Source organism: Salmo salar, chromosome 23, assembly GCF_965601325.2.
Source record: "Salmo salar chromosome 23, fSalSal1, whole genome shotgun sequence".
NCBI classification, from domain to species: domain Eukaryota; kingdom Metazoa; phylum Chordata; class Actinopteri; order Salmoniformes; family Salmonidae; genus Salmo; species Salmo salar.
This window is the reverse complement of record NC_138313.1, coordinates 8,883,269-8,900,398: the sequence shown is the minus strand read 5'-3', so window position 1 is coordinate 8,900,398 and position 17,130 is coordinate 8,883,269. Positions and strand designations below refer to the sequence as shown.

The 17,130-nt window shown below is 46.6% G+C and overlaps 1 protein-coding gene across 2 annotated transcripts in view; it reads right to left on the bottom strand.

Moving 5' to 3' along the window:
• The window catches only part of LOC106584023 (low-density lipoprotein receptor-related protein 8), a 271,370-nt gene that overhangs the window by 19,658 nt on the left and 234,582 nt on the right, over positions 1-17,130 (bottom strand). For both annotated transcript variants that reach the window (XM_014168792.3, XM_014168793.3), the window contains exons 11-14: positions 10,128-10,355; positions 7,825-7,943; positions 6,537-6,676; positions 3,689-3,830 (exon numbers count right to left, since the gene is read on the bottom strand). In XM_014168792.3, coding sequence (XP_014024267.1) covers positions 3,689-3,830; positions 6,537-6,676; positions 7,825-7,943; positions 10,128-10,355 — 629 coding nt within the window. The remainder of the gene's footprint in view (positions 1-3,688; positions 3,831-6,536; positions 6,677-7,824; positions 7,944-10,127; positions 10,356-17,130) is intronic.

Here is a 17,130-nt window from a genome sequence, read left to right as displayed (position 1 = left end):
AAATAGAACCATTTTAAATGAAGTGTAGGTGTATTGAATGATCTTTCATTTTGGGTTATGAAAAGAGTGAGTGAGTGAGTGAGTGAGTGAGAGAGTGAGAGAGTGAGAGAGTGAGTGAGTGAGTGAGTGAGTGAGTGAGTGAGTGAGTGAGTGAGTGAGTGAGTGAGTGAGTGAGTGAGTGAGAGAGTGAGAGAGTGAGAGAGTGAGAGAGTGAGAGAGTGAGAGAGTGAGAGAGAGAGAGAGAGAGAGAGAGAGAGAGAGAGAGAGAGAGAGAGAGAGAGAGAGAGAGAGAGAGTCAAAGCAAGACAGAGAATAGGGTAGCGAAATCTTCCTGAAACCAATTCTGCAGAGGTAGCACTATGATAAATATTTCACCTTGGAGATACTGTACATGAGAAACTAAATCTGAGTCTCAAATTGCACCCTGTTCCCTATATCGTGCACTACCTTTGACCAATATGTAGGGAACGGGGTGCCATTTGGGACGCAGACTAATTCTGCAGCAGGCAGCACAGCAGTAGTTCATTCATATATTTCCTAATTTAGACCCAGTTGTTTCGTTTTCATCTTTAGGACCTGGCATGCTTAATTCTTTGACTTATATTTTATTAGTAGAGCTCTTCATTTAATATTGAGAGACTTTAATTAGCTCCACTCTACTGGCACTGAGACAAGACTGGCATGCTCTGAATGAGAAGGGGAAAACAAAGGATCAAAACACAACGCTCACACACTTGTGCACGCACACACACACACAGGTGTGCACCGCACATGCTTGCACGCACGCACGCACGGGCTCACACACACCACGAAAGGAGGCATACGCATTTTCCAGTGTAACATACAAGCAGACAGACATATACAGTTGAAGTCGGAAGTTTACATACACTTAGGTTGGAGTCATTAAAACTCGTTTTTCAACCCCTCCACAAATTTCTTGTTAATAACACACTATAGTTTTGGCAAGTCGGTTAGGACATCTACTTTTGACACTTGGCCCATTTTTCCTCAGGCAAAATAACACAGCCAGTTCTGTTCCAGTGCTCTATCCCCAAAAATACTACAACGTAAATACTGTAACTACTACTGCAGGTTGTCTGTGTGTCTGTATGTGTGTATATACACGGAGTATACCTGTCACGTTCGTGTGGAGAGACGGACCAAGGCGCAGCGTGCTCTGAGTTCCACATGTTTTATTAAGTGAAACTTTGAACAAAACAAACAAAGAAACAATGAACCGTGACTTCAGAGGTGCTACATGCACTAACTCAAAACAAGATCCCACAAAACACAGTAGGGAAATGGCTGCCTAAATACGATCCCCAATCAGAGACAACGATAAACAGCTGCCTCTGATTGGGAACCACACCAGGTCAACATAGACATAAACATACTAGATCACCCACCCTAGTCATACACCGACCTAACCAAAATAGAGAAAAAAAAAGGCTCTCTATGGTCAGGGCGTGACAGTACCCCCCCCCCCCCCAAAGGTGCGGACTCCGGCCGCAAAATCTGACTCTATAGGGGAGGGTCAGGGTGGGCATCTAGCGTCGGTGGTGGCTCCGGTGCGGGGCGAAGTACCCACTCCGCTCGCGGATCCGCCAGCATCGGTGACGGCTCTGGTGTGGGACTTTGCCCCTGCCCAGACCAAGGGTCCGGCCATGGAGCCGGGTAGAACGCCGTACCCGGACTTGGCACCGGCGTCGAGGAAGGCTCCAGCCATGGAGCTGAGTTGGCCGCTGTGCCTGGACTGGGCACCGGCGCAGAGGAAGGCTCCGGCCTTGGAGCGGGACTGGACGCCGTGCCTGGACATCGGCGCAGAGAAAGGCTCCTGCCATGGAGCGAGACTGGACGCCGTGCCTGGACTGGGCACCGGTGCAGAGGAAGGCTCCGGCCTTGGAGCGGGACTGGACGCCGTGCCTGGAAGCTCCGGACCGTTGACCCCCGCTGGAGGCTCCGGGCCGTTGACCCCCGCTGGAGGCTCCGGGCCGTTGACCCCCGCTGGAGGTTCCGGACTGTGGACCGTCGCAGGAGGTTCCGGACTGTGGACCGTCGCAGGAGGTTCCGGACTGTGGACCGTCGCAGGAGGTTCCGGACTGTGGACCGTCGCAGGAGGTTCCGGACTGTGGACCGTCGCAGGAGGTTCCGGACTGTGGACCGTCGCAGGAGGTTCCGGACTGTGGACCGTCGCCGGAGGCTCCGGACTGGGGACCGTCGCCGGAAGCTCCGGACTGGGGACCGTCGCCGGAAGCTCCGGACTGGGGACCGTCGCCAGAGGCTCTGGACTGGGGACACTCACTTCAGGGCGAGTGCGAGGAGCAGGCACAGGATGTACCGGACTGGGGAGGCGCACTGGAGGCCTGATGTGTGGGGCCGGTACAGGTTGCACCGGACTGGTGACACGCTCTTCAGGGCAAGTGCGAGGAGCAGGCACAGGACGTACCGGACTGTGGAGGCATACTGGAGGTCTGGTGCGTAGAGCCGGCACAAATTGTCCCGGACAGATGACACACTCCGCACAGCGAGTGCGGGGAGCTGGCACAGAACGTACTGGGCTGTGGAGGCGCACTGGAGACCTGGTGCGTAGAACCGGCACAAATTGTACCGGAACGGTGACACACACCTCAGGGCAAGTGCGTGGAGGAGACACAGGACGTACCGAACTGGGGAGGCACACTGGAGGCCAGATGTGTGACACCGGTGCAGATGACACTGGACTGGTGTCACGCTCCTCAGCACGCCCACGCTGCAGCTCTCTCATCGCCACCACCTCTCTCCGGAATCTTTCATCGAGTTCCTCCTTCGACTCCCTGACGGTCTCTGGCTCATTCCTCAGCTCCGCCGACCTCCTGTGTGCCCCCCCCAAAAAATAAATTTGTGCTGTCTTTTGGGCTGTCTTTGTGGCCGCGAACCCCAGCGTGCTCTGAGTTCCACATATTTTATTAAGTGAAACTTTGAACAAAACAAACAAAGAAACAATGAACCGTGACTTCAGAGGTGCTACATGCACTAACTCAAAACAAGATCCCACAAAACACAGTAGGGAAATGGCTGCCTAAATATGATCCCCAATCAGAGACAACGATAAACAGCTGCCTCTGATTGGGAACCATACCAGGCCAACATAGACATAAACATACTAGATCACCCACCCTAGTCACACCCCAACCTAACCAAAATAGAGAAAAAAAGGCTCTCTATGGTCAGGGCGTGACAATACCACACATTAGGGGCACCTTCCTAATATTGAGTTGCACCCCCTTTTGCCCTCATAATAGCCACAATTGAATTAGAATTCCTTACAATTGTGTCAAATTGGCTGGTGTCCTTTGGGTGGTGGATTATTCTTGACACACACGGGAAACTGTTGAGCGTGAAAAGACGCAGCAGCATTGCAGTTCTTGACACATACGGGCGCCCCTGGCACCTACTGCCATACCCCGTTCAAAAGGAACCTAAATATTTTGTCTTGCCCATTCACCCTCTGAATGGCACACGTCCCACAATCCACGTCTCAATTGTCTCAAGGCTTACAAATCCTTCTTAATTGAAGTGGATTTAACAAAGTGACACCAATAAGGGATCATAGCTTTCACCTGGATTCACCTGGTCAGTCTGTGTCATGGAAAGAGCAGGTGTTCCTAATGTTCTGTACGCTCAGTGGACGTACGCGTCTGTCACTCACCTCTGGGTTGCCGTAGTTCGTGGAACACCACTACGTCCAGAGGGTTGTTGAGGTGTTCGGCTAGCGTAGCCACGTCGCGGCCTGTTAGCCTGTTAGCACTGTAGATCGCCTCATCCTCCAGGTCTGTCCAGTACACACGGTCCTGGAAGACAGGGGAGGGTTGGGATAGATAGACTCAGTCCTCAACATACCATAAGCAGTTTTTCTAATAAGGTACACGGGGGCAGAGGGACGGGAGGCTGTGCAACCGCTGGGACTCATAGAGAGGCTCAAGTCATATCTGCCTGCAGATAAGGGGGTCCCATTGTTGCCACAGACATATCTAAGTATGACCAGGACGTTCTAAGGCAACTCAATGGCCATTGTTATGATCCAATATCATTCCAAAAAGTACAGTAAAAAGTAGTCTATCACACTACGTGGTGCTCCCATACGCTGATGAAGGTCTTTTACAGTAGGTGTAAGGAGACAACAGTCATTGACTTCCATCAGTACATGTAATGACTTTTCCCTATAGATACATCGAGTGGGGCTGTACTCCGAAGCAGTCCAAATGGACCCAGAGCTGATCCAGACTTCTATTTTCTACTTTTAATTACTTTCTGTCCTTCTCTCCCTCCCTCCCTCTCTTCCGCAGCCCACCTCCTCTCTCTCTCTCCCTGCTCTCTCTCGCTCTCTCCCTACTCTCTCTCTCTGACTCTCTCTCTTTCTCTTCTAATGCCTCCTTATCAGCCTCTCCAGTGATACCATAGCAGCAGGAGCGGAGGATGAGGTGATGGTTCCACGGTTGCTATGGCAACCTCGGATTCATCTGCAACCACGAGCAGACATGAAACGAGAGAGAGACAGAAGAGGAGAGAGAGTTTGTGAGAGAGTGGGAAAGAGAGAGAGAGAGAGCGCGATAGAAACAGAGGGAGAGGGATACGAGGTAGAGAGAGAGAGAGAGAGAGAGAGAGAGAGAGACAGAAGAGGAGAGAGAGTTTGTGAGAGAGTGAGAAAGAGAGAGAGAGAGCGCGATAGAAACAGAGGGAGAGGGATACGAGGTAGAGAGAGAGAGAGAGAGAGAGAGGGAGAAAGATCGACATTGACAGATGTGGAGTAAAGGGGCTAACTTACTCTGGCATGTGCTCAGGCTTAGTCCCTCGGTCTCAATTACGGTGAGTTGCAGAAATAGGTTTGTTTACAAAGCCTTGTGTTTCTAAAGGTCAACTGACAGCAGGAGGTCTGGTGCAGGTGGTTCCTGGGTGCATTATCTAACCTCCCTGGATTATCAATGGAGGATTCTTTTATCCTCCATCTCTCCTTGTTTCTCTCTCTCTCTCTCTATCTGAATTGAATCATCCCTGAGAACCTTTTTAAAACATCACAGGAGTGCCCAAATGACATAGGACAAATATCCTCAGGATGATAAACCTTCCTCCCCTCTTCTTCTCTCCGTCTTTTTGTTTTAAAACTTCACAGGGCAAAGTTGCTGCATTGCAGCCACGTACAGGTACAACTCTGGGCTTAACAGTGAGATCAAGGTGACTTTCATGTCTGAAGGCTTTTTCCCCGAGCCACTACCTGCCACGAGACAACCACATCCCAGGCCTTTAACACTGATCTAAGATCAGTCATCTCCCAGCCCTTAACACTACCGGCCCTGACACTACTGCACTTAACACTGGTTCTGGATCAGCTCAGTTCTACTCACACCTTTCCTCACATTACATCATATTATGCCTTATGGGAAAGGTCCGACAAGCTGTACGGAAGGGCCGATATCCACTGGGCAGGGTGTCAGCTACTGTAGATGAAAGTTCAGTAAAAGCCTGGAGAGTTCTTTCAGGTAAGCTGTCTAGAACAGGAGTACACTCACTCACCCACAATGGCAGATTAGAAAGGGCACTGCACTCATCTGTCAGTCCCTCGCATTCTCTCCATCCCAAACATGCACAAACCTGTCAGTCCCTCACTCTACTCTGATTGTCAGTCTGTCTGCTCTGCCCTCTCAGTCCGTCACAGCCCATCTACACAGTCAGCTCCCATCTCAGTCCCTCTCCACCCCATCCTATCCAGCTCAGACAACAGTATAACAAAGATGGGGAGGAAAAACATTTTCCTGTTTACAACACCCGGCCACAGGCCTCGGGGAGGAGAGTCGAGGTGGTGTGAAGAGTCCTTCCCTGTCGGCGGACTAGGCTGTGATGTATGACCCCTCCATCATTCTAGGGCCCTGCAGTACTGAGGACCAGAGGCTTGAACCGCTGGAACTGTAGAGGATTTTAATTTGTTTTGTTTTTCCTGGGTGCTGGCTACTGCAGAACACAGCGCTGGAGGATATGAATCTAGAGTGGTCTGGCTGTTCTAACCGCTGCTGCCACAAAGAGACTGGGATAGTGGTCTCTCTAACACGCACGCACGCACACGCGCACACACACACACACACACACACACACACACACACACACACACACACACACACACAGGTCATGATGGATTTCCCTCTGAAAGAAGAGTGTCCCCCTCTGTGTGCACCCTCCACCAGTACCACATTACCAGTGATCTACTGGTAGCCCTTAGAGCAGCCAGCCCTCTGTAATCTCATCCAATCCCCCGACTCTCCAATCTCCATTATTACTCCTTTTTTCCACCGTTTAGCTCTTATTGGCCATCTCCCTCCTCACTACCTGTTCATTACCACCTCCATCGATCCTGTACGCCACTCATCTGGCATGCCCGGCTCATACAGTAGCAGGGATCTTCCTGCTACTGACGACACAGCAGCTGTTGAAAGAGACTACCGCTCGTATGTCACAGCCCCCCCCCCCCCCCCCCCCCCCCCCTTCCCCACCGCCCCCCTCCGTACCTCGAAGACAGTGAGTGCGAAGGGGTGCCCCAGGTGGTTCTGGGAGCTCAGCAGCACTTTGCGGTTGTCACCGTTTAGGTCAATGCTGGAGAGCAGGTGCAGCTTAGAGTCCACCCAGTAGAGACGCCTGTTAGATAGGTCTGAGAGAGGTTTGGGGGGGGGGGGGGGGGGGGGGGGACAGGGAGGGAGAGAGAGAGACAGAGAAAAAAAAGAGAACGAGTGGGAGGTCAGGTTAATGTACTGTACAACACTCCTTCGGAAGTTAACGAGAAAAGGTCTAGACGGAGAGCTTGATGGAGTTCTGGTCCAATAGAATATCAATCATCTTTGACAGCAAAGCCCTCCAGTTAGTGAAGGCCCTCCAACAGTGATCAGAAGGTTGCTGGTTCAATCTCCAGGTGGGGAATACTGCCAAAATGCCCCTGAGCCTGGCATTTACCTTCACCTGACCGAATGCTAATATCAATCTATTACAACTGATTGTGTGTAGGTGTGTAGTAGGAAAGTTGCTATGGAATCAAATAAGCAGGTCACCAAAGTCAATGTGTATGTAATAACACAGCTGTACGGGGTTGAATCAGGTAACAGTGGTGCTCAGTTAATTCACTACCTCACCTCTCTCCACTCACACAATAAAGCATTCTTATCGACTCTGTCTGCCTGCTGGCTGTGGAATAGATTACAAAGGGAAAATAATCCCTTTTTTTTTCCCTTCAAAGAAACCAAATTAGCCAGCCAGAGCTATTCTCTCTTTTACTCTCGCTCCTCTAACCCTCAACATAATTTGTTTTCATACAGATGTAGCCCAGACTAGCGACACCTCAATTCCACCTCTCTCTCTCGCTCCCCCTGCTCTCTGCTCCGTCATTTTACGTCTCGTCATTAGTGGTGAGCAGGGAGAGGAGAGGAGTAAAAATTGGCACAGGCCCGCTGAGGGATGGAAGGGAGGATGATTGGGGTATTGATGGCAAAGCTTTGGCCACTTCTTTCACAGCCTGTTGAATGAACAAACTACACACTGATTGATGACAGAGACACGCTGACTGAGTGACTCATAACTATGTGTCAAATGAGAGAGAGAGAGAGAGAGAGAGAGAGGGGGGGCGCTTCTTTTGTGAACAATTCCTTATTCATCGCGATTCTTCATCTTATTTCAACTTTTGCTCTTCATCTTTTTTTCTATTATCGCTACTCACCTCCCTCTCCTTGTCTTCACTTCCCTCCCATTTTTCTGTGTATCAGTTCCCCTCATGTAGCTCTCCCTCCCTCCCCGCGGCGCTAGTCTTACCCAGAGTGATGCCGTTGGGCCATTCAATCCTCTCTGACACTAGTACCTGGCGGTCCACTCCGTTCATGCCAGCCTTCTCTATCTTAGCCTGGGTCCCCCAGTCGGACCAGTACATAAACCTAGGGGAGAGAGACAGGAGTTAGAGAGCACAATGGCAGTAACAAGAATCATACAGGAGGATAGCTTTGCAGAGAGAGGAGAGAGAAAGAGAGAGAGAGACAGAGAGCGAGAGAAAGAGAGACACTTCACATCCCATCTCCATCACTGAGACAAAGTCAAACTGTGTGCATGTTACCCAGGCGGCACCTCTCTCTTCATGTTGTACTTCCATGATAGAAATGGTGATACACAGACCAGAGGGGACAGTCACGGATGTCACGGTGACCGTATTACCGCCACACCAGCAGTCGCAAGTCATGACCGCAGTCAAATTCAACAGGACCGTTTCACTCCCGTTAACTAGGCTTCTCCAAAACTGTGCTCTGATGCCAGATTAAATTGAGAATAGTGTGATGAGTGACAACATGATCACTTGTGAATAATGCCCAGCATGCAGTGCAGTCTAAGGCAAGAAACAGCACATGGCTTTTTTTGGGGTGATTTTTTTTTTCATGTAGCCTAGCCCATAGGGCTATATATTTTGATATGGTTTGTATAACAACTAAAGTGGCCAAATAACTCCAAACGTAGCTTATAGGCCTAGGACCCCTGATCAAGACAAAGGAGATGATTGTGGACTTCAGGAAAAAGAGGACTGAGCACGCCCCCATTCTCATCGACGGGGCTGTAGTGGAGCAGGTTGAGAGCTTCAAGTTCCTTGGTGTCCACATCACCAACAAACTAACATGGTACAAGCACACCAAGACAGTCATGAAGAGGGCACGACAAAACCTATTCCCCCTCAGGAGACTGAAAAGATATGGCATGGGTCCTCAGATCCTCAAAAGGTTATACAGCTGCACCATCGAGAGCATCCTGACTGGTTGCCACCCTAGTCATAGACTGTTCTCTCTGCTACCACACGGCAACGGAGTGCCAAGTCGAGGTCCAAAAGGCTTCTAAACAGCTTCTACCCCCAAGCCATAAGACTCCTGAACATCTAGTCAAATGGCTACCCAGACTATTTGCATTGCCTACTATTTACATATAGCCCAACATTTGTATCACAACTAAAGTTGCATAAATAATTCTAAATGAAGCGCTCAACATATAATATATGCATGTGCGCACTCCCTCGGGAAATCGTTTGGGGGGGAAAATCCTTTCTATTTCATTCAGCTGTGTTCAATTGTATTCTTCTTACTATAAAATAATGCAAAATAATGCCACAGGTATTATAAGCCAAAGCCAGCGAGATCAGGGCCTAACATAAGGACAACTCAGAATATGTTATTCTGTTCTTCTGGAATAGGCTACATTTTCTTCATATCATGATTCTTTAGACATGCCTAAAATAAATAATGGATTTATTGTGATGACTAAGCCTATATATTAAGTGGATTTATTAGACTTTTTAAATGTAGATGATCCAAAAGTCTGCATCATTGGCTTTTAGGCTATGTGTCGAAGCCATTGAGATGCTTAACATGTTTATGTTAATTAATGGTCAATTGCCGTGAGACCGGCAGTTATTTGCATGACAATCACTGGCTGATAAAGTTTTATGACCGCCACAGCCCTAGGGACAGTTAGCAAACATTCTCTTCTCTCTCTGTAGTAGGGAACCAAACCTGGACTGGGCTCATTTGCATGTGTTACATGCTTGTCTCGCTCAGTAATGTTGTGGAAAGAAGGCCTAAGGGAATAGAGTCGTCAGGCAGAGCCAGGGAGATCGGAGATGAGAGGAGCTTAAGTGGTGAGAGAGCTGTGACGCTGCAGACTGAGATGCTAGCTTGCAGCTACTGATGCCTACACCTACATCTGACAGAAAGAGAGGGAGGGTGTGAGAGAGGGAGGGAGATGAAGGGATAGAGGGAATGGGAGAGTGGGAGAGGGCAACGGAGGGGAGGGGAGAGGGAGGAAGGCAGGAAGGGAGAGAGGGAGGGAGGTCACAAACAAGGCAATAAGCTGAGAGGAAAGAGCAGGTGGACACCTGTTCCAGTCTTCTGACCAGATGGGCAACACATAATGAAAAAAAATATAAAGCCTCATGGACAGTCAACCTGTCTCACTCACTCTCTTTCAACTTTGCTTTTCTCCCTGCCTCCCTCATTTCCTCCATCACCCACCTACTCCCAACAATACATACAGCTCTACCCCACCTTCACTCCTAATTCTCCTCCATACCCCCCCCCCCCCCTTACCCTTGTCGGGGGTCCACAGCGATAGCACGCGGTTCGCTCAGCTCCGTGGCAATCAATATCCTCCTCTTCTTGCCGTCTCCTGTGGCGACAGAGATGGTCTTGTCTCCGGAGTCGGTCCAGTAGATGTTCTTGTGAACCCAGTCTACTGCCAAGCCCTCTGGAGAGGTTAGAGCTGTCTCGATCAGAGTCACCTGCTCCGACAAATCACTGGCCTTGTTGATGTATGCACTGGGGAGACAGAGAAGAAGAGGTTTTCATGACGTTACTATAACACGTAAAGACGCATGGATAGTATATTAAGACATTTTGAAAGAGGGAGAGAACACACACAATTAACTAATAATATCAAACCACTCTGTAATACAAAACAATATAACTGATACATCACATTGAACAAAACCAAACGTCTGATACAAGTGCTTAACTGAGTAAAAAAGCTAAGGTAGGCCGATAGGCTGTTCTCAACATGGGGGAGGGACTGCCACACGCGACTCCCAAATGTTGTAACATTGCGAAGGGCTCTGTATAGCGCCGCATTGACATGATTAGTTTACGGGTAGGTGGGGGCGGTACATCCTGTATAAACACAAACTCACTTCCTTGACAACAGCTCTGCACTGCTCCGTGAAGCGCAAGAAGTATGAATGCCCTGACTTCTGCTGAGGCCATATCGCCGTAAATGCTGTATGGCCAATGCTGACGCACAATGCACTTCTCTCTCCAGAATGCGCTGTCTCCCGCCAATTTGTGCACATTCATTGTTTCATAACTTCATTCTGTGAATTGTTTGCGTTTGATTGTTAGTGTATATCTATTCCCCATTACATATATCACTAGTAGTACATTTGCCGTTAATTCCTATCATTTCTAATCCACGATGTTTGTTACCTTGGTTACGGTAATTATTTTAATGCATTCAATATTAGTCTTCCAGTCTTCCAGTTTTCATTGTCTGAGTGGACAAATTGTTTGCAGAGTATGTTCAAATCAAATCAAATGTTATTGGTCACATACACATGGTTAACAGATGTTATTGCGAGTGTAGCGAAATGCTTGCGCTTCTAGTTCCAACAGTGCAGTAATATCTAACAAGTAATCTAACAATTCCCCAACAACTACCTAATACACACAAATCTAAAGGGGTGAATGAGAATATGTACATATAAGTATATGGATGATCGATGGCGGAGCGGCATAGGCAAGGTGCAGTAGATGGTATAAAATACAGAATATACATGTGATATGAGTAATGTAAGATATGTAAACAATATTAAAGTGGCATTATTTAAAGTGGCAGTGCAGCAAGGAGCCAAGGTAAATTGCTAGCTAGCATTAAACTTATCTTATAAAAAACAATCAATCTTAACATAATCACTAGTTAACTACACATAGTTGATAATATTACTAGTTTAACTAGCTTGTCCTGCGTAGCATATAATCAATGCGGTGGCTGTTAATTTATCATCTAATCACAGTCTACTTCGCCAAATGGGGGATGATTTAACAAAAGCGCATTCGTGTCAGGGTATATGCAGCAGTTTGGGCCACCTGGCTTGTTGCGAACTGTTATCATTTCTTCCTAACAAAGACCGTAATTAATTTGCCAGAATTTTACATAATTATGGCATAACATTGAAGGTTGTGCAATGTAACAGCAATATTTAGACTTAGGGTTGCCACCCGTTCGATAAATACGCAACGGTTCCGTATTTCACTGAAATAATAAACATTTTGTTTTCGAAATGATAGTTTCTGGATTTGACCATATTGATGACCTAAGGCTCGTATTTCTGTGTGTTTATTATATTATAATTAAGTCTATGATTTTATATGTGATAGAGCACTCTGACTGAGCGGTGGTAGGCAGCCGCAGGCTCGTAAGCATTCATTCAAACCGCACTTTCCTGCGTTTGCCAGCAGCTCTTCGCAATGCTTGAAGCACAGAGCTGTTTATGACTTCAAGCCTATCAACTCCCGAGATTAGGATGGTAATACTATAGTGCCTATAAGAACATCCAATAGTCAAAGGTATATGAAATACAAATGGTATAGAGAGAAATAGTCCTATAATTCCTATAATAACTACAACCTAAAACTTCTTACCTGGGAATATTGAAGACTCATGTTAAAAGGAACCACCAGCTTTCATATGTTCTCATGTTCTGCGCAAGGAACTTAAACGTTAGCTTTTTTACATGGCACATATTGCACTTTTACTTTCTTCTCCAACACTTTGTTTTTGCATTATTTAAACCAAATTGAACATGTTTCATTACTTATTTGAGACTAAATGTATATTAAGTTAAAATAAAAGTGTTCAATCAGTATTGTTGTAATTGTCATTATTACAAATATATATATAAAAATCGTCCGTCGAAAATCGGAGTCGATAAATCATAATCGGTCGACCTCTAGTCTCAAAACAGTACTTACATGTGATTTGAGTAACGTAAGATATGTAGACATTATTAGGGTGTCAATGTTGAGGAAGGAACGCGCACACATAGAAGTAGGCCCATAGGCTACTTGAAAAATCTTGCCAGCTCTCTCCCTTTTGATAACCACTCAGTGTGAAAGTGAAAAATGTAATGCTCTAATCCAATGGAAACGTCATAAAATAGGCCTACCTGAATACTTCTTATCAGTGCATGGACTGAAATAGGTTCCCGAAACTCATTTTGGGTGCTGGTACTATTTATATTGAGGGCCCAGGATATTTCATACAATGTTGCAAGTTCGCTAGCCAAGCTTTTGGGCTTGACGCAACTTAATATGATATAATGTTTCAAGTTCATTGCAAACAGGCCATGTGTAGCCAATGTGATTCATAGGATATTTATTTGAATCAGGATATTTTCTACATGCAGGCTGCAATGTTTCTATTTGTTGGCTTTATTTGTTGGTTTCTATTTGTTGGCTTTATGTAGGCTATTTCTGATAGTTGGCAATGGCAATAGAAATTCCTTTTCAGATTTGTATAATTTTCATTTAGACTTACTGTCACGACTTCTGCCGAAGTCGATGCCACTCCTTGTTCGGGCTGTGCTCGGCGGTCGACGTCACCGGTCTTCTAGCCATCACTGATCCATTTTCCATTGGTTTTGTCTTGTCTTCCTACACACCTGGTTCCAATCCCATTCATTACATGTTGTGTATTTAACCCTCTGTTTCCTCTCATGTCTTGTCAGAGATTGTTTGTTTGTGTATTATGTATTGGTGCGCGACGGGTTCTTGTACCCACTTTTATTTATCTTGTATCTTTGATTATGGAGTTTTGTTAAGTGTATTAAACGAATCCATTTATACCAAGTTCGATTCTCCTGCGCCTGACTTCACCTACACACACGACATTACACTTGGATATAATTTTGATTAACCACATGACAGATTTTGAGATATGAAGACATTATTATAACTGTTTCACCTTAAATGTGCATATGAAAACGATAACTGGCAGGCAGATTGGTAGAAATGGTAAGATAAATTGGCATTCCACATGAGAAAGGTTGCCGACTCCTCGTGTAGACTGTTACCGGCAACTTCAGGAGAGTAATGGCAGAGACTGCGAAAGACAGCAGGAGTGGGAGGAGAACAGTTACGTTTAAAAAATATATATTTTTTTAACTTATTTTGATCAGGCCTCCAGGACATTTCCCGGTGGCCTGAGGGTCGTTTTGGCCTGCCGTGAAAAGTCAACTTGACCAGCGATAATACAGCAGCAGGAAAGAGTTGACAGAGAATCCACACATCAGGCGCGACTCTCACTCTCTCGCTGCAGTGTCCCCCGCGCCAAAAATGACAGGTCTCTCCGCGACGCACATAGCAACCGTCTACCCGCTTCTCTGCCGATAACATTTTAGACAAGTCGCACGGCGAAATGGACGGTCAGAAAAGGAAAGGTGGCGCAGAGAGGGAAATAATAAAAAAAGAGAAAGGCCCTTGCCACAGACGCTGCTAAATGCTGCAAAATAAGCAACATGTTCTGGTCAGTCAAAAACACTAGCTAAAACACACACGCTGACACACACGCCACCCTGCATGGCTAGCTAAGTAGCCTAGTGACACAGCACAGGCAACGACAAAGATGATTAGTGCCATTAGTACCAGCATTACAATTTACTACAATAATATACTGCTCTGGGAAAAATTAAGAGACCACTCCAAATTAAGAGACCACTCTTAATTTTTTTCCAGAGCTGTATTAATGTAGCCTACTGATACACTAATGATAGTGAGTATGATAATAGAGTCTTTTCTTTGCAAAGGTGGAGAAGGAAGCAGCAGCAGCACTACAGCTTCAGGTGCTCCTGCAGGACTGGAGATGGTGGTCAGACTCAGAGCAGGAACCTTCAGGTACAACTTAAGTGCACAAACCTAAACATGTAGGCTATGATTTCAGATGAATATGTGCTTTATTTATGAGATTATCAGTAGGACTGTAACCGGGGGGCATACAATCGATGACTGCACAAGTAATACAATTTTAAGTTTAGGTTATTTACAATGTTAATCTCATTCTGCAGAGCAACCAGATGTGCAGAGAGAGAGAGAGAGAGAGAGAGAGAGGGAGGTTCAGCCCAGTACATGGAACATAGAAAGTGACAGCGAAAGCACTGAAAATCCATTTGATTATTTTGCCCGTCCTCAGTCCAAGGATTTTGACTTATTTTATCAGAACCACCCCCCAAAAAAACTCTGAGTCCTTCCCAATGTATTCCACTATAAAGATGGCACAAACAGAAAATGGCTGACATACTATGAAGTAACTCACTCCTTGTTCTGCTCAGTATGTCTTGCATTCGCAAAACCTTCAGCCAGTGATAGTGCATTTGTCAAAGGAGGCATGCAGGCCTGGAAACATGCACATCAGAGAGTACAGGAACATGAGAGAAGCAAGACCCATAGAGAAAGTGCAGAAGCCTTTTTCCTTAGAGCCAGCAAAGCAGACATCCGTACCCTTCTGAGTGATAAGCAAATGTCAGTTCAACGAGACCAGGTCAGAAAGAGGAGGCGATTGATTGATGTATTTAAAGTTATTGGTAAATGTGGGCTTAGCTACAGAGGACACAGACACAAAGCTGCATATAAATTGGAAAACATGGCCGTCAATCATGGCAAGTTTCTTGAGCTTATATTGTTGCTAAGCAAATATGATGTCTGCCTACAAGAGCATGTCAGTGATTTGCATTGAGAAGAGCAAGAAGCAGATGGGAAGTAAAGGACGAGGGTCCTTGGTAACTATGACGTCCAAAACAACAGCAAATAAGGTAATTGAAGTCATCAGAACGTTGATTCAGCAGACAATTGCTTTTGAAGTGAGAAAGGCAGGGATGTCCTCAATACGAACGCACACAACACAGGATTTAACATCCAAAGACCAGTGTGCAGTAGTTCTGCGATATGTCACTGACGTTGTCCACGAGAGACTCATTGCGGTCACTGACTGTGAGTCATCGACTGGACAGTACTTTGTGGACCTGGTGAAACAGACCCTTGAGAAGATGGACATAGATATCAAACAGCGTGTTGGTAATGCAACAGACGAAGCAGCTAACATGCAGGGACAATACAGGTGCTTCTCTGCATCGGTCACAGGAGAGTCTCCTAACCAAGTACACATATGGTGTTACTCACATGTCCTCAACCTTGTGCTAACTGACACCACTGGGGTTGCTGTGGCAAGTTAATCCCTTTTCTCACTACTGAATGACATTGCAGTGTTCGTTCGAGATTCCTACAAGCGCATGAAGCTATGGGAGGAAACCAGTGAGGACAGGAGACACAGACGGCTTGATGTAATTGGTGAAACACGCTGGTGGGCCAAAGACGAGGCCTTGAGGAAAGCATTCGGAAGCTTTGCAACGCCTGACCGTGCACTTTACACGGATGTGGTCATCACTATGGAAATAATTGAAAAGGATGTGACCATAAAACCTGGCATCTGACGGAAGGCCCAAGGGTACAAGGATGCTCTCCTAAAGTATAAAACCATACTCACAGCTGAGGTTTTTCCTCAGGACGTCCCCTTTCTTTAAATACTTGCAAACAAGTGGAATGGATATCGTAACAGCACAGCACTTGGTGACAGGAACGGAGGATAACCTGAGAAAGTGTGCCCGAGACTTTGAGGGTGTGAAAAGGGCAGCAAATTACTTTGTTGAGTGGGCCAATGGCATTCTGGAGGAGCAGCAGGACTGTGATGCCGAAGCTCAGACTGCTCTCCCAGAGACGAGAACAAAAAAAGGAAGAGAAAACCAGGTCAGTTGGCAGAAGACGAGCCCATTGCTAATACAGACATGGATTACAAAATCAAGATCCACAATGTGGTACTGCACACTGTTGTTGAAAGTATTCACTGCCGTTATGCAGCAAATGCAGTGCTGTGTGCAGATGTCTCCTGCATGAATCCAAAGCATTTTCCTGAGATCAGAGAAAAGGGCCTTCCAAAGACAGCCATGAAGTTGCTCAGCAAATGCTTACTGGAATTTGATGAACATGCCACTGTTGAGGCATTGCAGGCTGAACTGATCAGCCTTGCACAACAGTGGGAAAGACTGAAACAGTCAGCATTGGAGAAGTACAACACCAGGGCCCCCGCCGCCAGTGATGAATCAGGGAAAGGCTTTGATGATCCTAATGAACGTGTGGAGTTGATGAGCAGAAGTTGTTCCACATGTAAAAACTGCCCGATATGCTGCTATCTTCTCCTGTCTCAGTACAATCTGCTCACGGATGCGTATCACATCATTGGTTTGGCTACAAGTTCCTCCTCACCCTATCCATCACTCAGGTGTCTTGTGAGAGGACCTTCTCCACCCGGAAATTTGTGAAGAACCACCTAAGAACCTCCCTCACTCAAGTGAACCTTGATGAGTTCCTTTTGATGGCAACAGAGAAGTAGATCCTTATGGGACTTGACAAAGATGACATCATTGACAAGATGGCAGAGAGCAGTGAGTTACTGCGCCGCCTAGTTTACCAGTGGTAATTACTTTCTGGTTAC